Raw genomic sequence first — 23516 nt, 5'->3', positions numbered from 1 at the left:
TTCTCTGGACTTTTAGTGCTTGGTCAGCTTGGGCTGTTCCAAGGCAGCACCTGAGCTACAAGCACTGGAACCTGGTCGAAGGTTGGTTCCTTCCTGCCATCACTGGCTGTCACTTGGGCAATTCTCACCCCTTCTTGAGACAATAGGTATTGTATTAAATCTTACCTCCCCCAATATTTAGTGCCAAGAGAATTGCCAAATTTTTTGAATACTGGGTGCATTTTTACCACTACTGACTCTGCCACATATCGCCAATAAACCAACACTGAAAAGAATCTCCTTCCGCATTTGACATGGCACTTGTCTTAACTCCAAACCCTTGAGGCTCATTACACATTATGAGCAGTACTATCTAGAATAATCTCTCTCCCCACTTAGGTGTTAAGTAACCTACTGTTGAAGATTGGGTATTGATCATTCCTGGCACATACATTGATAACAGTGCAAATAGGCTGCCACACAGGTTTTCAAGAAGTTACGAGGAAAAAAAGCAGATGGCCACACCCTGCAGTTCCGCTGTTCAGTCACACTGCTAAACTAGATAGCTAACCTATCAGCATGAACATACGCCAAAACCTAGCTGTTGCAACAGTTAGTTGGCTCAGGCTGCACTCTCTCTTTTAGCAATGCTATTAACTATTTACTATTTGCACAATCTTAAGTTCAAAATTTAATCGGCATCATCAAGAGCCTTGCAATTTCACCATCTTCATACCTAGCACTACATAGAGCAACTTCAATGCTGCCCATTTGGGGCCAACATAATCATTACGAGAGAAAACAAAAAAAAATTACAACAACACACCATTCTCGACACTTTGCTAAACAAGCCTCTTTACTGTTCACCTCGGCAGACACTCAACCCAGTCGGTTGTTCACAAGCATAGCAGTTACTTTATTGTTTTCTCAACCCAGCCGCCGAAGAAGGGAAGGAAAGCGGGCGTATTCTTCGTGGTACCAAAGACACGCATCTCGTGATACAATCGCGGGGTCAAGCACACTTACATTAAGGGCCGATCAGCCCCTCAATTAAAAAGTTATGTACACTGCTCTCTCTACCAGACAACTACAAACCTTCAGTAGCTTTTTTAATCCCTCTTTCTGTCCTACAAAAAGCTCACCAACCAACCAGCTTCTCTGTCAGGCTTGCCAAGAAAAGCCAGCATGTGGGCTCCAAAATGCTGCGTCGACAGCAGAAGGCCTCTTCGAGAAACTTCCCCGCTCGGGCCGCACACACTTATTGTCACAAGCAACGGCCAACAGGAAGAAGAAAAACTACTCAGGTATGTACATGTCTCAGAGTATGTTCAATACACTGTACGCATCAGTGCACACCGAGAGAAAAGAGAAAAATTTCACAAGCAAGTCCATTTTCCTACTTAAAAGAATGCTATTTGCAAGACAGCACTGTGATTGGCCACCAGTACCAGATTTTGATCACAAAGCATGCAATGTCCGACACGGCTAGCTACGAAAATTCGCACCACACCTTAAAAAAAGAAGAAAGAGGGGGAAAGGGAGGAAGGAGAAAGAAAGTCGGGGCATGCTTCAGTTCTTATGTACAGCTTGCTTCTTAAAAAGCCAAGAAAGCTTGACAAAACGAGAGGGACCACCAGTGCTTCAAGCGCGCGCCAGTAGAAGACGGGTCACAGAAGCGCTGACACGAGGCTAGGATAATAATAAATACAAAGAAAACTAGATCTTCGGTACTTTAAACCCTCTGCATACATTACTGTTAAAAAGATACGCTTACACAGGAGGGGGGCTCGTTTCATTGTTTTGTTTGTGAAAGGGTGGCTGCAAGATCCCCCCCCACAGGCGGCCTGCATCATCAAGCTGTCCCATGATGGTACATACAAAAGGAGAAAATATTATTAAAAAAAAAAAAAACCTAGCGGGAGCAGTGTCATCATTACGTCTTGGAAGTTGTCCTTATAGAGCGAATGGAAGAGTCACTTAAACAAGGTACAAAAAGGAAAAGAAAAGTGGAAGAAATGTAAAATGGTACATGCACAGAACGTAAAAAAAAAAGAACGAAGGAATGCAGCTAAGTGGAAAAAAAAAAAAAAAAAAAAGGCAAGCGAGGAAGAAGAGCGGGAGAGAGAGAGGGGAGAGCACTTGTTTAGCAGCGAGAGTCACTAGGTGATCAATGCCGGCCGAGTGAAGAAGAGGGTGCACAGGCATCGTCATCATGGTCGGCTTTGTCTTTGCAGCCGCACGAGTCAGAGCTCAGTCAGAAACTTCGCCTCCATCTTCTGGCTGCAAGTGGGCATAGATGTTCCTGCTTGTGTACACCTGCGCCAGAGGACGGCAACCGTCTTAGGGAGAGGCTGCCAATGCCCAAACTCGCATTCGTTAGAACAACCGAGACAGAACTAGAAAGCAAGTTCACTCGTTCAGACCTCTACTGTGCCTCACCATCTCAGATTCAAAATCAGGAATGAATACTTGCATGCCCACCGGATCGCCCATTCCTCAGTGGGGCTTGATGCACTGAGCCTTACTGTATGCAATGCATTTCAGCTGGGCAGCTTTACTAATCGCAACACTGCTGGCGGCCATACTGCCATGAAAGCAGAGATGAAGCAAGCTTGCAGTACTAAGCAAATGAAGTCCCAGTCTAATAAAGCAGACTTGTGCTCCAACATAAGCTTGCCATCAATGACTAAGGTCAAATGAGCAAACGTTCAGTTTACAGCCAGTGAATCAATAGTCCTCTCCAGAAATTCCAGAATAGTCTAGGTCCCCCTCTATTGGGAATGGCTTCTGGGCGAAACAAACTTCCGACGATTCTCAGAACAACTTGATCAAGGAAAAGCCATCCTGCCTTGCTCTCGAGGAGGCAGTGATCACTCACCACTTCTTTGGCACCATCGTCCCTGCCAGCGGTGAAGTCCTGCTGCTTGGAGGGCGGCCGGTCGCCGCCATTGCGAGTCGGGTGGGCGTCCCGGGGCCCACTGTCCAAGTGTTGCGCGCGGTCAGCTGGCCGCCTTGCTAGGTCCCTCTGTTCGCCTGCAGGGGAGAACGTCAGACGACGACATTACACACGTACCACCACCAGAGGTTTTAATAAACGACTTGGCACACATTGCCAGGCTCACTTGCCCTATTGGCCAGTACGCCGCACGGGTCGCAAATGAATTACAGTGGAATCTCGATGATACGACCTGGGTGATACGAATTTCAGGATAATACGAATTTCTGAGAAGTCCTGGTAAAATTGCATTGTTTGCAATGAGAAAAATTTGGCTGTTACGAACGGACCTGCGCGGCCCGGCGGATGATACAAACGAGCCGGCGAGGCGCCCGACTGACGAACAAGCAAGCGACGGCGACGTACGGGCTCTCTCCCCCCTCTTTGACACTTTTCCAGGAACTGCCGGGCTGTTTTCTGCTCACAAAAATGCGCCGCCCATGCCACAGACCCGCTGACGCCGCCGTAGAACCACCCGCATGCTGCGTGCGGCGCGGCTACTGTGGCGCGGGCGGCGGTGGCAGCTTCATCTGCAAAGTGGTGCGGGACGCTCGAGCAACCACTTCTAACTGCTCTTTGAAATTCCACTCAAGGCACACCCGAAGTTCCTTGTGCGGTAAAGGAGCTGATAATGTGGGCAAAAACGGTACCATAAAACATCATCCGCGCCACCAGTGAAAGCGCCCATGAAATATCTGGCGGGGTGGTAAGCTATCTCCGGCGGAGCGAGCCGGCTGTCTCGAGTGCTTCAAAACTGCCGCCATGAGGCGCGCGCCTCCCCATTGGTGCAAGTCGTCAGGCTCCCCCAACTGCCGCTTGCGTTGCACGTCATCATCTGACCAAGGCAGAAGCTGCTGTGGGCGCAAAATCATCGACGCAGGCATGAAAAGATCGCACGAGCAATGCCGATGCGCACGAATCGTGTGCAAAAACACGCCATGTGGTTCACGCCTTGACTGCTGTGGCGTTAGCGAGCTTGGGCACCGCGAGTGTGAAGTTAAAGTGAAAAAAGATTTAAAAAGAAAAAAAAAGGGGGGGGGGGGGGACACAGTGAAACAAGATTGCGGAAAGTCGTAAGACACGACAGAGAGGAGCAGCGCGCGTCACTTATCGTGAGCAAACACAAACAAACAAACAAACAAAAAAATCAACAACAGCCCACCCATTAGGAAAAGAAAAAAAAAAAAAAAAAAAAAATCGCAAGCCGAGTGAAGCAAGAAAAGAAATAAATGAAAACTTTCTTTCAAGGCTCAGTTTTTTGGTCTGTGTTGGTTCATACGGATATTTTTTGTGGTCCCGTGAGACCGGTAGCAACGAGATTCTACTGTAAATAGAAAAGAGCAGGTACCACTGCGCCAGACAACCACTTCAGCACAACTATCCGCGATGTTGCAAACTGCAGAAGTGGCTTCGTGGAGCCTGTTTAAGGGGACACGCGGGTCGAAAAATCGCCATTTTTTCGAAATATGTTGTTTTTTTGTTTTCACTTGCATTATCATCTTTGACTATCCCTCTTTCATGGTAAAAAAAAATGAAAACGAAATACGAACGAGAACTTAGTGAAAATCGTGTCTGAATGACTCGCGGTGAGCCTAGAAATCACGCAATCAAGCCGAATTTCGGCCGTCTTGGAGAGTTCTTGCTGCACGGCAGCGCGGCTGGCCGCCATTTCAGTCACTTGAGAGAGGTAGACAAAGCCTTCTTCTCTCAATCAAACCGCTCGCCAGCTTCGTATCTCCGCGTAAAAAATAAAAAAATAATATTTCTTCCCGCTTGTTTCGGGAGCTCCCACTGGGTATTTAAATCACGTGACGCGAAATCGGGACCACCATTGGCTCTCGCCGCTTGCGAGCCGCCATCGCCCGTGTTATTCCGTTCGCTACTTCGCGCTATCTTTTCTATCGTGTGTTGTTAATCATGAACGGTGAGAAGAAGCATGAGTTTCATCGCCGCAAGTCCCGGGCTTCATGCCCGTACAAGGGAAAGCGGAAGCGGCGCGGCCTTGCGACGATTACAGCCGACGCCGGCACGGCGAGGCCTAACGGCGACCCACCTTCAAGCGTTGCGAGCGCGGCTCAACCAGGCGAGGCTGGTTTTATCAGTGACACTATCAGCTTTGTGAACGCATCGAAGAAGCTTCAGCCTTCCAAGGCAGGGAGACAGTCAGCAACGGGAGCAAGGGTCGGCAACGGGTTGGCCAGCGCAGTTATCTCCGAAGTCGACGGTCTGAGTGACCTTGTGAGCGGCACCGTGTGCAAGATGTGCGGGAAGTACGAACTCGTCGTAGTTGAGGTCGCAAACAAGCGGAAGGGCCTCGCATTGGTACTGGAACTCAATTGCGAAAACAAAGAGTGCCCTGCAGGAGTGGTTTCTTCTATCTACTCGTCGCAGCGCGCTGCCGCCATCGGCCGCGGAGGCCGCAACCCGGAACTCTGCAGGGGAAGTCCCCGTGATAGTTTTGCCATCAATGGGAAAGCGCTACTCTCTGCACGCGCGGTTGGCATCGGACACGATCAGCTGTGCAGGTTTTGTGCTATTCTTGGTCTACCAAAACCACTGCACCAAAAGACGTTCCACAACATTGCCAAGAAAGTAAAGTTCATGCTGCGGCCACAGAAGTCGTCTCTGACAACCATGCTGAAGCAAGGCAAGTAACTGAGTTGCAAACTGGTCAGACTGACGTCAGTGTGATGTTTGATTGTACTTGGCAGAAATGAGGACACAAAAGCCAGAATTGTGTTGGCACTGCCATTTCTCTCGACACTGGTCTCTGCCTGGATTTTGAGGTGCTGTCAAACTACTGTCAAGATTGCAGCCACCCCCAAAAGCTTGATAAGCAAGAGGAGGAAGTGTGGCAAGCCTTTCATGCCCGTGTGTGAAAAAAATGTCGACTACTCATCCATGGAGACAGAAGCAGCACTGTGCATATGGCACAAGACGGTATGGTACAACCTGCAGTTCACTGTACCGTAGCGTAATGATCACACTTTTTTTTGAGAAATATGATGCGAATTTAGGGGGTGCGTTAATTACGTGAGGTAAATTTTTTGCGCAAAAAGTTCCGGCGCAGCAAACGCAAGCTACAGCAGGTAAGAATTTTTACGATAGGTCTTTTGAACATAATAAATAAAGACATCAAAACTCCACGGACCCCCACCCGCCGGCGCTGCAAAGTGGCGCAAAATGCAGTGTTTTCATGCATTACGGAACGCACCGGAACGAGTTTGCTGCGAGGTGAGAACAGGTCGAACAATAAGTGACTGCTGCTGTCACAGTGCGGGACATCAGACACTAAGAAAACTTTCTCAAAGACGCCCTAAGACACTTTTTGTCGTGTGAGTACATTATGTGCATTTAGTGAGAGTTTCTTCCGCACCAATAATGAACTCACGCTTGCCAATATTGCTAATATCGGCAAGTCGACGGCAATAACGTAGCCATGTCTGCTTTGAAAGAGGAGTAAACATAGATAAGCACGACCATCGTCAGCTAGACTTGGCACACATACCACATATGGCTGCGCCAAGTTCAAGGTGTGATCGTTGCACGGGAAATAAAAAAAGTCGTATTTTGGCGACGAACTTCAGGGGTGCGATCATTACGCGAGTGCGATCATTATGCGAGTAAATACGGTAGTGGAGACTGCCACTGCTCTCACGGTGTTGTGGTTCAACAGGGGCCACACTAGCTTTGAGCAAGCTCTCCAAGAACTGGGAATCTTCACTTCAGAAGAACTGGTTAGACTAAGCTGTGCAAGTGACCAGCGGAGGATCAGGCAATGTCTGCCAGGCTGACTGCTGCGGCTAGGTCCCATCGCCACAGCCTGGTGAAATGGACCTGTACCGAGGACTCCACCCGCAAGAACCGCGAGGGTGCAACTTATGCAGCAGGAGCGTTCTAGTTTTAGTACCTCAATGTGGACATTTCAGACTACATCCCCACCAAGTTTCATGTTGTTTGAGCAAGAATTTCTGAATCTGCCAAAGAAATAAACTTTCAATTGCGTTTTTCTCAGTTTGATGTTTTTGTCCGTTTTCTGAGTTTGTGCACACTTATTTTCCCACTTAAAGTTGTTGTATCACGATGAAATTTTGCACAGATGTTCATTATAACACGTAGAGTGCACAAATCTTGTTCATTATGCAATTTGGGTCCTCAGATATTTCTGACGGTCATAAAACAAAGAATACAGAACAAGAAAAGGCTCACTACCAGTCATTTTTTTTCGTGGTGAGGAAAATGAATATAAGGCTTTTTCAGGTAGCTTTGTGCACTCTGCAGATTCTAAGGAACCACCTAGGCTATTTTAAAAGTTTCAGGAAAAATTTTTACTATGAAGGAAAGTGTGCACAAAAAAGCCATTTTTCTGCAAGTCATGCTGCATAACATTTTATCCGGAGCAGCTATTCAAAATCTGATTGCATATATGACCAGAGGAGCTCAATCTCTAGAAGATGTGAAAATTTCAGCCTCCTAACTTCATTATTAAAAAAAATTTGTTTGGAAGAGCATGTCCCCTTAGGGGGGACACGGCCTTTGAAAACCGAAAAATCGCGAAATAAGCAATTTTTGGAAAACCATGTACTTGGGTTGTATATGTCATAAACTAGCTTTTCTGAAATTATCAGCTCCTAATTCATCGTAAAAATGTAAAAAAAAAAAAAAAAAACAACGAATATATAACTAGCCGTAGCATCTCCCGAGGTGCGAGCAAACGCGAAACGGACCCAAATTTCGCGCGAACGCAGCCGCCATGCTGCTTTCCGTAGAGATGCCATATCTTGTTTTGTTTGTGGATTTTTGCACTTTTTTTCCCCCGCCATTACTGCTGGCGGCCGAGGCGTGATACGCTTGTCACTGGGGGACTCGCAGCACTTTCGAGTTTCCCGCATCCCATGTGTGAAGCTACGATTGGACCGTGCGCGTGCTGTTCGGGCAAGCAAGCTGACGCGTGAATGCTATTGGCTGCTACGAGTAATGACGCGCGCTTGTCCCCGGCCGGCGGCGCTGCGCCACTCGCATCCACCAGATTCCCCGCGCCATTGTCTGCTTTTCGCCGCTCCTTTGTTGTTCTGCGTCACTGTTTACCACCTTTTCGTTCACTTGTCCACTCATTCTACTTAGTTTTTTTTGCCGTGCTTACGATTGCTGAAGTACTTCAATAGTTCCGAGTAGCCTCCCAGATCGTGTGATTGGACACAATGCGCAGAGTGAAGTTCAGGACGCTACACGCGTTCGGTGCGCGGAAGCGTTCCATGAAGCTCGTTTGCATGGCCAAACAAGGGTGTCACCGCTTCCAACGATGTATCTCATGCCCTTTCTGTGCAAGACTTCGATGCTGCAAGTGTGTCCGGCGTCTCGAGCGCATCGACCTCGGCGACCGCGGCCTCCGTCTCCGGTCTCGCATCAACCTCGACAAGCGGGAACGTGTCGCGTACAGTTCACTTGGAGACACATTTCCTAACACGCGAGGAGGTCGAGGCAGCGAACAGACAACGTGCTGCTGTTCAAAACTAACTTGGTGCTATGCTGGCGACCCAGAGGAAGTTCCAAGCCACGGGGCCCTACCCTGTGCCTGCCATCGTTACAGGTGAAGGTGGGAAGTTTCGCTTAGCGCACATGCGAATAGTCCTGTGGTCCCTGATGCACATGGAGCAGCATGTTTCATTGATTTCTGTCGAGACAGCACTGCATGAAGCCATGCTGAGGTACAATGCGGGCTGCTACAGGGCTACTCTAGAAATATCCGCATCTGTGGGGCTCGTCACACCAGGCCATCTAGCCCTCCAGCGAGCTGCTGAAAAAGACGCCCCGCGCATGAACAAGGCCAGCAAACGAAAGCAGGAGAAGATGGAAAAGCAACAGAGGAGGAAGACGGTGTGCCAAGACCCCTCTAGCTATGCTGCGGGGTCCTTTTAGAAGTGAAAATGTGTACACAAACTTTAAAGGCAGTTTTCTCAAAATGAACTTTTTCCCTTCTGTGACTGCTTATCCCGTGATATCTCAAGAAGTGCTTGTCAGATTTGCATCCCGTTTTCTTTATTCTGTTCCTTAATAAATTTCTGAGGGCACGACAAACCCGTTTTCTGAAAATTTTTGTCTCTTGATTTTGTAAAAAATCAGAACAAAATCATGTTTGCATGTTTGATCAGCAACACTAATTTTAGTGCTGTGCTAAAATTTTTCTGGTGAAAAATTTAGAAAAAGGGCTCTGTCTTGCCCTGAGGTACATATTCAGGAGTAACCATAACGAATTTCATAGTCGCAGCACGCTTGGCTAATTCATTTCAGGACTGGGATAAGAAGCCCATACAAACCACCGTGGTATTCCCTCATAACTTGAGAACTAACCTCCGTAGCTCAATGAAACTTTGCATTTTTTCTAATGTTGATGCCATAACAATACCCTGAAAATTTCATTCAGATATCTCAAGAAACAAAAAACTTAGCCTTCAAGGGTAGCCTCCCCCCTTAAAGCACATCGGATAAATAATTTAAATTGTGACTGCAGTGTGCACTTCACTGCCATTGTTTTTTAAGCGCCCATGCAGCCTGGTGACTCAAATGCTTGCTCCAACGAATATTTCCTACAGCAGCACCGTGGGCAGTGCACTCTGCCCGACTGCAAGGCACTCACCCCGTGGAGATATGGCTCTCTCTGGGCCATGCCGACTGCTTTGAGAATGCTTGTCACTCTCCTGCAAGCAAGAACAAAGGACGGCAAGTCGGTGCATTGTCAACAAGGTGTGGCTTGGTCCACAATTCCTGCTCCCACCAATTACAAACAAGTGAAAATACACTGTACTTTCGCATGCTGCAAGTGCAGGTACAGCAGAGCATGTGCACCTGAACGACGTCAGAGGAGAAGCCCACCTGCCTGCTCATCACAGTTCTATCAGTCACGCTCTGCTGGTCCTCCAACTAGATTCAACGTCTGACCGTAACAAAGTGACCTACTGAAACCTTTCTTCAGAATTCAGAAGCACAATTGAATTTGGGAACAATTAAGACCCCCTCTGACCCAGTGTATATTTTAAGACCCCAGGGAAACTGACCACTTTTGCATGTTAAAAAACGTCTTTTTTAGGTGGCACGATTTTGGACGATCCTGTTCCAAAAAATCTGGTGGTTTTACATTATTGGAGGCAATAACCCCCCCCCCCCCCCCCCCCCCCCCCCCCCCCCCCTGTGTGATGTAGAAACCTTGCCAAAGTGTGACTTTGCATCTGGCACAAGATTTCTCCACAAGCCCAGAAAGCTGAGAAATCTGCTCAGAGCTTAGAACGAAGCTTGGCAGAAGACGCTTACTGGCGCTCCCTGTCAGTTTGTTGCGATTACAATGTGCTAGAATCAAGGTTGGTGAGCTGTTACTGAAGAGCTGTCACACAACAAAAATGATTCAGTACAAAAGCCCCCTGCATGGCAGCTCCAACTAATGTTGGTGCTGCAGACTGCCAGCCTGTTTAGAAAAGTCGGATTTCACCAATTTTTCAAGTAAATCAACCCGAAAACTCACATAGCGGGGTGCGAACACAGATTACAAGGACAAATTTTCTTAATCTGTAAATGGCAGAACCATAGCAGCAGCAAGATGGTTAGACTTTGTAATCTTTTGTATTTTTCTGCCCCGTTTAGTTTTTAAGGGCGAGTGTTTTGTTTACGTACTTAGTTGCCTGATGGACTGCATTGTAATATTAGGCAGCTCTTGTAGGATTTGTTGCTTTTTTTTATTCACGTATAAATCATACGGCATATGCTTTCTTTTTTTTTTTTCCAATATTGTATAAAGCCTGGCAGTGGCGAGCCACCAATCTTTTGCGATATACATTTCCCTGTGCATGCAAATGCAAACATTTCGTTTCCTTCTCTGATTTTCTTAATTTGTCTTTGAATCTTACACCGATGCGGAGGAGACAGAGAAAGAAATGCACTGCTCAGAAAATTTCGGGGAGTGTTCCTACACCCCCCCGGCTATGCCCTTAAAGCCTGGAATAAAATAAAACATTTATGTACCACTTTATTTTTTCCACAGTGCCTCACATCGGTTACGTTGCAAGTGAACACACACACACATATGCAAACAACTTCAGCTCATTTATTATTGCGTAAACACTGCTGGAAATGAATGATTTTTAAAGCTGGTTAGTAATTGCTCCTGTTACATTGCCGCTTTATTTTCAATGTTTAGCGTGCGTCTCTACGCACTCGACCGAACGCGCTAGGCCTTTTTCAAGTGCTGGTGCTAATCTTCGAAAACAGCATTTGCCGATTCTTTCCCCCCGCGTGAACACTGTGCAGAGATGCTGCAGGCGCGCAGAAAGAACTCTGTAGGATTTATATGCAATACTGGTCAAAGTTCTCACTTTATGCTCATACACCTCCCCTGTTCGGATACTGCATACTTCGAATACAGTGAACATTTTTTTTTCCAGATTAAGAGGGTCTGTTGTAACGGGCGTAGCCTGTCTTGCCTGATCAAATTGTGCTGCCCGCACGTGGAGTTTGGTGGCGGACTTCGAGTAAAGCGGTAGGAGGGCGTGCCGTACATACAGCCCACGCGGGGGCTGCACTGCCACTCACATTGCTGTACTGCCGAGAGAGCGGTTGCCGGGGGGCGGCCTCCCGGGCCCCCTCGTCATAGGAGTCCCTGCCGCCGGACTCCGAGGAGCGCCGCGACCGCCCCGATCCCGAGCCGACACTCGAGCGCCTCACCCGGTCGTCTCTCCTGCGTCGTCGGACAGGGGGAGAGAGGGGTCAGTCACCACCACCAGCATAAGGGGGAGGGGAGAGCAGCAGCAGTACCTATCCTGAAAGGGGGGATCCCGGTCCCGCACCATCTTGCGCTCCTCCTCCTCCCGCTGCCGAGCCAGCCGCGCTTCGATCTCGCGCTCGCGGGCAGCCGTGTCCACGGGCCGGGCCCCGCCAAAGATGGCCGCCGCCGAGGGCTTGGGTGCCGACTGCTGGGAGGGGGCCTGCTGCTGCTGCGGGGGGGGCCGCCGCCGCCTCCGGCTGCTTCTGCTCCTCCCCCGCGGGCACCGAGCGGGGCTTCAGCTGCAGCTTCTTGCGCTCCCGCGGCGGGCCCGAGTCTGCTGCGGCAGCAGGGAAAACGGGGAGCCAGTGTGCAAGTGGCCTTGCCACAATCGTCGCCCCGTACCTATCGTATGCTTCGTATGCTCTAGGGAGTGCCAAATGTTTTTTTTTTAAATGAGCAAAGGTTCATCGACAAGCCCCAAGCACAGTGTACACAAGCAGGTTTGTAAGACACTGATACTTAGCTGGCAAGAACACTTAAACCGTGGTAGAATGCAGTGCCACATTGGCAGGAACACCTGAGGACACAGCCAGCCCAGATCTTAAACACATACAATCTGGGCCCCGTTCTCCAGATCTCTGGGGCATCCACTCTCCAATTCCAACTTTAGTATTGAGCAGAGATCAACTACAGCACGTCACTACTTCATTACTGCAATGACGAGCTGGTGCCACAGTGGTTCCTGCTAGATTTTTGATTACAGTTGAATCCCACTACAACGAAATTGATGGGACGTGCAAGAAACTTCGTTGAAGCGGAAATTCGCTGACTAGGCAGACTCTGCCCGAACATACCATGGAAGGGCAACAAAAACAGCCCTGTATATTATCCGCATCAGTGACCGCATAATGCAATGTTAAAAAGGAGTGGTGCGCAATTACGCCGTGTTTATTTGATAACAAACGTACCAACAATTATCAGTTTTTAGTCCCACTGAGCAAACATTTTATCAAACAAGCCAGACAAACGGTTCGTTGTGGTGGACTTCCTTGCATTGACTTCTATGGCTAGCTGACGAGGACTTAGAAGCAAGGTTCGTTGTAGTGGGGTTCAACTGTACATGATTCCAACGCTTGCTACGTGTTTAGCCGCATGTGCAAAAAAAGAAGAAAGAGGAAGCACGTTAGAATTGTAAAACTGTGTGAACAACGGTTGCCTCCCGAATTCGACTCGAGTTACAAATGAGCCATCCAGCACAAGTCCAATGCAAGATAATGCACAAGCCAAAATTCAAGCTAATGAGCAGAACTGCTGCGCACCCAGTATTGTTCATACCAGCCTGCATACTGGACTACCAAGTTGGCAGAGTGGATTGCTAACCGTTACGGTCATCCCGGTCATCGCCGCCATAACGGTCGTCCCGGTAGCTGTCTCGATAGCCTCCGCCGCCGCCCTCTCGGAAACCGCGTCCTTCTGAAGAATAGCTGCTGCCAAACTCCCTCCTGCCACCATAGCCTGAAAAAGGAAAGAACATCCTGAGGACCAAACACCCAAGGCAGCAGTGCACAAATCACGAAAAAAATGCAAATGCTGTAAAAATTAAGCCCTCTGTCAAATTACAAAAACGAAAAACTGCCAAGAGGACATCAGCAATAAAATGTGAATGAATTTTATATCCCTGTCAGTCAGCCCCACTGTCCCCTATTTTAGTTTGGTAGCTGCTAAAGTGCTTGTTTCCAAAGATCCGAGTCCTCAGAAATACCGCAGCTGCCCCCAGCCCCCCCTCGTCCCAACGCCAGGGTTATAATAACTGGCTCAACAAAAGACCAGCAATCCTGTGGGTGAAGCCACAACATTAGCAATAACTTTGATTCTTAAAGCAGTACTGACACTAAATTTCTCGATTTCGGTTTTTATGCTGTAAAGAATACCTATTGGTCCAGTAATTACAAAAACCGAACCAAGAACCAACGCATTTATTCCAATCAGTTTTCAAATTCGGTCGTCGCGCGCCAAATGGCCATTCAAATCACAGTTTCAATGACGTCGGGGACGTTTGCTGCATCATCCGCTACGATTGCACATGGTCCGTACTCGCCCACGCAGTCGACATGCCGTCTGAATCGTCAGACTCGGGTGAGTCGCTGCCACCGGACAGACAGACAGAACAACTTTACAGACAGAACAACAGCCATAGACCGTTCTTTAATATGGCTGCGGCTCGAACAGGCGCAGAACGTGATAGCAACAGCTTGTCGCCACTCTTCTAATCAATCTGATTGCGGAAAAGAAGTTCCACATGCAAGAAAGTAGAACTTAGTGTGGTGAAAAATTGTGCTAGCGGGTGTTATCAGCGCTGAATTTAAAAGCTGCGATCAGATATTTGCCGTGATGGTAAGCCTACGCTAAGTGGCAGCGGAGGTTCGGCGCTCCGACCTGGCACTGGTGCGGCGAGCGGCCAAAAGATGGCGCCACCTGCGCAGTAGGATCAAAACAGGCCACGGCAGATGTCTTGGTCACCGATTGCTGAAACGGCAGTTATTGCCAAAATAAAGTTCCCTATGCGAAAAAGGGGGTGATAATGCAGTGAAAAATTGTGTAAGGGATGGTCCTTCACAGTTGTACAGATAGCAGCGATAAAATATTTGCCGCGATGCTAAGCCTAAAGTTCCCAACACCCAAGCTGACCTGAGCAACGCAAACGTTGCGGTGCTGGTGGGGACGTCCCTCTTCTGAAACTGGCCACGTGCGAGAGCGTTGCGTTTGGGTTCCCCTAACTTCTCGGGGGCCCCCCCAACACCAGCTTCCCCTATTTTAAAACTGCCTAATCCACTATTACTGCAGCCAACAAGCAAATACTGCTCGCTGGCTTGGGCGACAGTTCTTGCGGCTGCACGTCGTCGACAGTTCCTGCACGCCGTTGCGTGGAAAATAATGCATATTGGCGTCAACGTCCATTTGCTGGGACAGGCTTCCAATGAGCAGTACTTCCATTCCGTGAGCTTGCCGTAGCAGAACTTTGGCGAGCTCGGCAACGCGCACAGGCCGCTCAGATAAGACACCGCGCAGTTTTCCGCACCAGTGCAAGAGAACACCATGCGCTGGCCACGAACTGAAGAGCAAAGACGTCGAACACGCAAAGTGTGCAAAGTTTTACAAGCATTGCTCACAGAGGTACACCCACGCCTCCTGCCGAAATGAAGACCACCGACAACAGCAGCGCAGCCGACCATTTCTGGTTCCGAAAACGACTGACCAGATACGCAGGCTAATGTGTCGTCACGCCGATAGCGATTTCGCTAGTGCTGCCGATTTGTGGTAGCTTGCGGCCGGGACAATTAAAATAGATTTTCGATGCGATTCCGGCCTCGGATTGCTGCAAAAAATTTCTGTGAGGCAGCTGCACAAACTACTGAAGCCAATTATAACATTTTTTAGGAGTCAAAATTTGGTGTCAGTACTTCTTTAAATCCGAACCTCGAACCTCCGTGTAAAAATACTGCTCTGTACCCATCAACATACAGATCCAGCCTCATCCCAACCAAAGCAGTGGGCTGGCGACCGCAAGAAAGTAGGTTGAGGGGCATTTTCAGGTGAGAAAGACCCTCCTTCCCTCACCTCCGCGGTCATATTCCCTGGGCCTCTCGTAGCTGCTCCCGGTCCCGCCCCGTCGCTCGTAGCCGCGGTCTTGGTCACGGTCGCCGAACCCACGGGGTCGGTCCCTCGAGTCATACGCTCGGTCAGGGTCCCGGCCAAAGTTACTCCTACGGAAGCCGCCATCGTCGTCGTAGCTGCGTGGAGGGCCTCCGACTGTGGTGGAACAGAATAAACACAAAGAGATATATGTATTGCATAAACAGAAAATATCGGTAGAGTTGCCCCCTAAAAAAATTTGTACTAAGGTTGCCCCTTCATTTTATTCAGCAGCCACTGGCAGATAGAGAATTGTCCTGCCTGGTAACAAGAGCACGATTGCCACACTACGGCTATCACCTGCAACACAGAGCTACTTTCTGCGCACAGATATTTATTGTGCCTTTTCATTAGTGCTCTCTGTGCTTTGCACTGAGCCAAAACTCGGGATGTGGGCTGAAACTTGGCAGCAGTACTTTAAACTATTGCAATCAAGATGCGAGTAAGAAGATTTAACTGTAAGAAGATTTCACTAAGTGAAGGGCAATACGGTGGTGGCCCAGCGCCAGCTTGCAGTGCCCGAGTAAAGCACCTAAACCTTGTGAACGTCTGTCGTGTCACCGTTGGGTAGAATCATTTCGAGGATGTCGCGAAGCACACCCCGAGTTAGAGAATATGGTGGCAGACTGCACTCCCAAGCTTCGCACGAGATTGCTACCGGTCACATTGCCATTGAGGCCGCATGCCAAGGACTGTGAACAAAACCAAAGGCCCTGGGTCTTGGATGCCCTATTGTGTAATGAACAACATTTATGACCCTCGAGGAGATTTTTGGGACTGCTACAAGTGAGTTATGGAGGTGCGAGTCCTGATGAGAGACGGGCACTGGAAATTAGACGTCTGTGGTGAACTTTTCCGCAGAATGTGTCCACTTTTTTGTACCTTCAGGTTTGGAGTAGTCCAACTAATACGGTACACGAGTCTTCACCAGAAAAACCACAGGCCACGGCCCAAACTTACATGACGACTCCCTCCTGTCATCATCGCCGTCATCTTTGGGCATTGACCGCCAGTCTCCACCCAGCTCACGGTCACTCCGGCCCATCTCCCGGCCTCCTCCGCGTTCCCTGCTTTCATTGTCTGCTGGGGCAAGAGGAGGAAAACAGGCGGCTGTAGTGCCAGTGTCAGACAGTGTCTGACTAATGGGTCACTTACCGTGCTCTTCGGCTAAGCTCACTTTGATGGACCGGTTCTTTAAGTTCTGCAAAGTGGTGAGAGAGAGAGAGAGAGAGAGAACAAACGTTTAATAAAGCAAGCAGAGACGGAAGGCGAGTGGGCAGGAATCACTGCGTTTCAGGAATGTTTCATTTTGTTCACTTATTTCCAGTCGTTAGACCAGAAAATAAATAAAAATGCAGTAAAATGAACAGTTCACTTTGGAGCTGATGCAATATGCTTGTAATATTCATTAATTCAGCAAGCAGTTCTACAATGTTTACGAGCCGTTCTGGATTATACATGGGTCTTCAGGTCCCGCTCTGGGCAATCAAATGCCTCACAACGCTGGGGCTGCATGTTCGTGGTGATGTGCATATAGAAGCGTGGCATTCGCTACAGTTTGATGTTTTCTGAGTGTGTTTAAGTGTCAGTACTGTCTACCATCTAAGCACTTAGTTTAATCTAGGCTACACTGATGTGCACGGTCACCATTGCCGGATTACAGAACCTTCCCGTTTGCTAGTGATTTCGATAGCAACTTCAAAGGTCTGAAGAAGCAAGGGAGACTAACCCATGGCATCGCACATTCCACAAAGCTCATTTCTCACATGCAGCAGCTCTCAGTCATGACAGGCATAGCACACGGGCGAATGAAAGTTAGTGCTTGTTGCACAGAGAGAGAGAGAGAGAGAGAGAGAGAGAGAGAGAGAGAGAGAGAGAGAGAGAAACTGGGTTTCTTGATGTTGTTAAACAACAAATATAGACGTTGAGTGAATGCAAACGTTCTGCGCTTGTTACATCCACATTTTCACGTGCTTTTGCAGATGAAAGAGTAAGGAGCCACTAGTTCAAATAGTACGAGAAAAAAAAAAAAAGCATTTTTAGTGTGCGGGAAGACGCAGGGCCACAAATTTCAACAGCCCCCTCCCCCAAAGCATCCAGACTGGAGCGTAACATTATCATAGTTTACTGCCCACACCACAAACACGGAGGCCTGGCACTGTGGCACCATAGTGCCTCCGTGCCAGGGAATGCTCAATGCACGCTATCTATTAACCAAGCTGCATGCCCCAGCGCCTTGCCACACTGTGGCCAAACTATGTCATCAATTCACCAATCACATCAAGGGTTTTCACAGCAAAAATTCAGGCCATTGGCACATAAAACAAACCATCACGTTTATAATGATCCACGTGGTTTTGAATCTCAAAATTGTGCTTGTATTTTACAAACTGCCACAATGAACCTGCTTTAAAACATTTACATGCCATGTGGCATTTTTTAGTGCTTTTTGCTGACAGTTTCACACACACACACAAAAAAAAGGGTGAAGCTTGCTTCATTGGGTGCACAAGGCTAATTCTTCACTTCTTGTAAGAGACTGCTTTGTTGACTATCCCGGGAGCCCCAGAGTAGGGGTTCTTTGTGGGAATAAAGTTACTTTCTCCTTCTGTAACAGATTTCCCTGATCTTTCTCTTATTTTCAACCATAAATAGATACATAGGCCAAGGCCATTCCAGCGGACACTTTGCGTAAGTTGATAAGTCGCAAATTTCAACATTAAAAGTGCAGCGAGTGCCCAGTACCTGCAGGTTTGTTTAGAAGTCCTAATCCTGTCTCAGCTTAGTTCTCAATGAACTGAAAACAAACTTGCTCAACAAAAACTACACTGATGGGAAGGAGTCTTTTTTTCTTTGTACAGCCCAAGCAGTGATTAATGGTATCGTAAAAGAATAGCAGTATAACCGTTGAAAGATTGATTGTAGGGTTTAACGCGCCGACGCAACGCAGGCGATGAGGCACGCCGTGTGGAGGGCTCAGGATTAATTTTGACCCCCTGGGGATCTTTAACGTGTGCCGAAATCTCATACACACGGGCATTTTTGCTTTTCGCCTCCATCAGAAAAGCGACCGCCACGGCCGGGAATCGAACCCGCGACCTCGTGCTCAGCAGCGCAACGCCTTAGCCACTGAGCCGCCGTGGCGGGTAACCGTTAAAAGAGGCGCTCAGCTCTTGTGCATTGCGGGCAAGTTAAAGGAGCCCTTAACTTTCCTTTTTCAAGCTTAGAAAAACCCTTCAGGAAGCTATAAACCTGCCTAACACTGATAAACAGAGCTCAAACACCAGCTCTTTGGAATGCTGCCAGCTGGCTGGCATTTTCTTAGTGCCCCAGTAACCCACTCCGAATAATATCGTTGAAACAACACAAGCTCTGACAAAAAAAAAAATGACTGTGCCTCCAAGAATGCAGGAAAGGGGCAAATAATCTTTAGTTGCTTAGTTATCTGGTCTACGGAGAGCTGTGATAGTTGGCCTAGATATTTTGAGGTCACACAATCTAAGCATGGGACTATATTATTAGGTTCAAATGGCTACTCACATGGTGGAGGGGGAAGAAATTCTGAGGCCTTTCAAGGGACACTAAAGTGAATCATATTTACGGCTGCATTTATTTATTTTAACACCTTCGATGCCCAGAGGGCGCCATGGAACAAAGAGGGTTTTTTTTTTGTCCAACAAGGAGTGCCGTGAAAGTGCAGGTCACGGATGTGTGTGCAGAACTTGCTTTCTTGTCCTGCCATGTTTCGACATCTCTAAATCGTAATTATTCCAACAGTGCCTCAAAGTGAACATTGTTGAACGAGCCGCTTGAATAGACATGTCGCAGTTTAACGCATGTAATTTTTTTTTTACTATTCAGCGTAAGTGTAAGCCACGTCCTGTTAACGGTTGCCGCATCAGCTGCCATAATGGTGTCTCACTGGTTTTCAGTGTGTTTCCATGATATATCAGTTCTCAAAATTTCACCAATTTCATGGTTAATACCAATTTGTTTTTTTATTCATGCCTTTGCTGTACAGGTTAACTCTGCTAGCAAGCAGTTAAATGCAGTCTCGCAGAGTTCATGGTCAAGGGCAGCAAATTACAAATTTACAGGAACGATGGTGCAAGAGCCCTCTCATCGACTCATAACCATCAAATTCTAGTTTAATCTGGCAATAACTAGAAATTTACTACCAATTAAGTGCAGAGGCGCCAGAAAGACATGTACAACGAAACAAAATAGTTGCAGCGAAACTGGTGCGCCATGACAGACAGGAATCTAGGGTCCAAAAAGGAAAAGAGTTTTGCAGGGAACGTGTTGAGAAGTCACTTTTGCAAGGTGTGTGTACTACAGATGCTGTTGCCGAGGGCAAGGTCAAATAGATGTGAACTGCATGAAAAATAAGGTTCACAAGGCAAAGGAAGAGAGGCAGAAGTAGCCCGAAAGTTTTACATAGCTTTGCACCGTCAAAACAAATGTCGGAAGCGCACGAAGAAAAAGCAACTTGCCTCGTTGTTGTACGCCAAGGCTTCTAGGAGGGTGCTCCTATCGGGGAACTCCGCGTAGCCGAACCCTCGCATGCGTCCCTTGTCCCCGCTTTCTCGAGGCAGGCGCACTGAAGACACCTAAAGTGGGAGAAGAAAGAAGTTTGGCATCAGGCATCGTTTTTTTGTGAACCCGGCTCAACTCACCTTCAAGGTGCGGAAGAACTTGATGACATCTTCGTCACAGACGTCGTACGGCAGGTTGCCGAGGTAGACGGTGTAGGGTGGCCGGTTGGGGACTCGTGACATGTCTACGTCGGGGCCGCGTGCTGCCTTCGGTGCCGTGGGGAGGATAATTTTTTCATCCTTCTTGTAGTCGATTGTAAACTTCTCTGCAAGTCAACGAGACAAAGAGCATTCTCAGCCTTGACGAAACGACGTGTTAAATATATATGACCAAATGCTGGAACAGAATGATAGAAACGGTCACGTGGCATGCTTCTCCACAAACAAATTATAATAATGGCCCTTGATGAAGGGAAGCTTGTTATACCCCTGTCACACGGCAAATCTAATGTCATTCAAACTGAATGACATTAGCTGTAAATGACATTCGGCTCGGCCATGCGGATCTACACGGCGGAACAAATGTCATTTGATTGTGATAGCGGTGACGATTAGCGAGCTCGCAAAACTGCAAAATTACATTTCAAGCGCATATAGAATGTTTTCACACGTAATATTTTTTTAAAAAACGTAACAAAGGAATATTTTTTTTTAAATAAATACAAGAAAACCACCGATTTAGGTGACATCAGTAGACATTTCAAGCTGAGACAAGTCTGCAAAAAATCCGGATTAGGGTAGCGCGCGCACTGGGGACGAGATTTTCTTTTTTGTTAGTACTTGCTGGTCTTTCTTTATTAGAACAACAATACAAAAAAGAAAATATAAGTTTACTGACAGTTTTTAGAAACAGTATTCTTTGGTTTGTTACTGAATTTTCCTGTCTAGGGACGCGCTACTGCTGTCGAGGCTACTCATTCGACCGCCAACTGAGGTGTAACTGAGGTCCGGGACCTCAGTTAGCCGGTAAATGTCATTCGCCTTGAATGTCATTCGGTATTCTCGTGTAGTGCCGAATTAATGACATTTAGAGCGAATGACATTTGCTGTAAATGTCATTAGATCTGCCGTGTACCCGTGCCACACGTACACAAAAAATGACATTAAGTGTTTAAGGCCTTAAGATAACAAATGTCATTAATTGCGCGGGCCGTGCTACACGCGAAAACGCAAAGGCATTAAATGTGTTAGGCATGATGGTGATCATGACTAAAAAGAAATTCACTCATATTTTAGAAGTCTTTAATGTAGAGAAAAACATCTTAGAAGCGTTAAAACTGTTTTTTGCGAAAGAAAATTTTATGAGAAATAGTGTTTTCTTAAAAATGGTGGGGGCCGTTTCTAAAAGTGGCTTCAGCATGCCGTCGCCGGCCAGCGGTAGCCAAATCCGAAAAATTTTAACACAAAGAGTAACGCGATGCTTTTACTTTTGCCTCTGTTCTAGTAAACTTCGTCTTCTTCAAAACTTCGCCACCAATTGTGCACAAAAATTTGTCATATTTCGAAGTTTAGCTACATTTCCGCATCAACACTCTGGTGCTGAGAGTTTCGGTGGCTTCAATTGGTGCTCATCGCGATCGAGAGTAGGCAGATTTAAGGCGTTCGCGAAGGTAAATGAGTTGTGCGGAACTCCTTAAACCAAAATGACATTAAAGCGAATGGCATTAGATTTTTGCGTGTAGCAGCAAATTAATGGCATTAAAACTTAAGGCATTAAGCATTTAATGTCATTTTTCGTGTACGTGTGGCACGGGTATGACAGGGGTATTAGTACTATATTACATTTAATGAATGAGCACACTGACTTTTGAGCAGGATTGATCTTGTACCAAGCTGCACATTTGTGGCAAGTAAAAGAGGCTTTTTTGAATTAACGGAGGGATATACACATACACATAAAATATCTTAACATGCGAGAATTCGTTTCCTTACTATCACGTGGGTGCAAGTGTTAACGATGAGCTCATGTTAGTGCCTCTGGTTTCAAACATGCTCTTTCGTAAATTACGCATCTGGGATACATGTAGAGCGAGTTCGCTGAGAAAAAAAAAACGAAGCGAGCGCGATGTTCCGGGAAGGGACGCTCAAGAAGAAAATCGGCAACAAAAAATCGAATCAGGATATCCGATCTAGCGTGCGCACACAACGCATCCAGAGAGAAAATACAAACACACGCCGGTGATTATCCGAGCACCACGAGGTTCAAAACGCTTAAAATCGTCTCTCGCGCTGAAGCTACACCCGGGATTACGAGACACACCGTAGTGGATGGCTACGAATTAACTTGGACCACCTGGGGACCCCTAACGTGTGCCGAAACGTCGGCATACGGGCGTTAACGCTTCTCCGCCAGCACGGAGAGGTGGCTTACCGTCGACAGCTTCATTTTCCATGGTGTCCGCCCAGTTGATGCGACGAGTGTTGACCACTGCATATCCCGAAGGCGCATCCTGATCGGTACCCAGAAAGTCATTCAGGTTGAGGGTCTTCCCCTTAACCTTATGCTTTTTTCCTGCAAGAGAAATGCGCACGCCGTTGAGGTGGCCGTGAACATAAAAAAAAAAAATGCACGTATGCGCCACGAGTAACGTTATCTTGGCAGCTCGACGATGCCCGGTCTCATAATCGGATCCAGTTCCGGAAATCCGACGCGCAAGAAAAGTGATGGGCGCCAACCAACTACTAGGGTAATTTGGCCCAACAGGGGCATAAAAGTCCACGTCCAACTGTCACGCAGCGGCCCTAACCCTGAGCGGAAGCTCGAGTTCCACTTTACCTGGCATGTCTAATACGAGTCCGCGCGCTGAGCGTTCACGAGCGCACGCTGAACGAGCACGTTGTGCACGCTCGCCCCCAGCCTTTGATCCACGAGCAGGCCTAACTCTTGGTGACGGTCAAGTAGCGGATTGCCCGCAACAACGACACGCTTGGAAGGCGGTTGAACTCGTTAGGCACTGGGCGAACAACCGACTAGAGAAGCGACTACACGTGATAACGACGGCGAGCGGAATTTATGGCGGGCCCACGAGAACATTCGTCACCGCCACGACCCGGTTACTATACCATATTTAAGGCATGAGCGCTACCCTCGCCAGTGTTGCAACCACGCTTAACTGGTTTAACTGCTTGCGGGGGGAAATGCGCACACAAAACGCTGATAGCGAACATCGTAACAGTTTGCTAGATAATTATAAAACACGAAAAATTATTTAAAATAAAACCCCCACGTATTGACCTACCAGTTGACGCCATGTTGAATACTTTCACGATATGCTAATATTGCGGGCGAAAATTGCGAAGTCTAGTCCAAAATTAGCGAAACTTGCACATTTAGTCAAATACATAGATTTAAGAGGAGTTTACAGTACGATATTTGCGCAAACCGCAGCTTTGCTGGTAAGCCAGATATATAGGTGGCGGTAACAAAAGCGCCAGCGGCGACACCACAGATTTAGCGGGAATTCGCGGCTAGTGCGGATAGCGCCGCCTGTGGCCTCCTTTA

The 23516-nt window shown here is 47.7% G+C and overlaps 1 protein-coding gene across 1 annotated transcript; it reads right to left on the bottom strand.

Moving 5' to 3' along the window:
• Positions 1-871: 871 nt before the first annotated feature.
• Positions 872-23416, bottom strand: Eif4b (eukaryotic translation initiation factor 4B). The gene is given in 14 exon segments (XM_077707036.1): positions 872-2295; positions 2858-3012; positions 9612-9672; positions 11555-11699; positions 11777-11949; positions 11951-12063; positions 13107-13241; positions 15345-15536; positions 16380-16499; positions 16575-16620; positions 19913-20029; positions 20096-20280; positions 22386-22526; positions 23254-23416. Coding segments are annotated over 14 exon segments (1662 nt in total). The 5' UTR covers positions 23267-23416; the 3' UTR covers positions 872-2229.
• Between the last annotated feature and the right edge of the window lie 100 nt (positions 23417-23516).

This window comes from Haemaphysalis longicornis, unplaced genomic scaffold (assembly GCF_048455015.1).
Source record: "Haemaphysalis longicornis isolate Haplotype H1 unplaced genomic scaffold, Haemaphysalis longicornis Haplotype H1 scaffold_4, whole genome shotgun sequence".
NCBI classification, from domain to species: Eukaryota; Metazoa; Arthropoda; class Arachnida; order Ixodida; family Ixodidae; genus Haemaphysalis; species Haemaphysalis longicornis.
The sequence above is the reverse complement of the archived record's forward strand: the minus strand, read 5'-3'. Positions and strand labels throughout refer to the sequence as shown.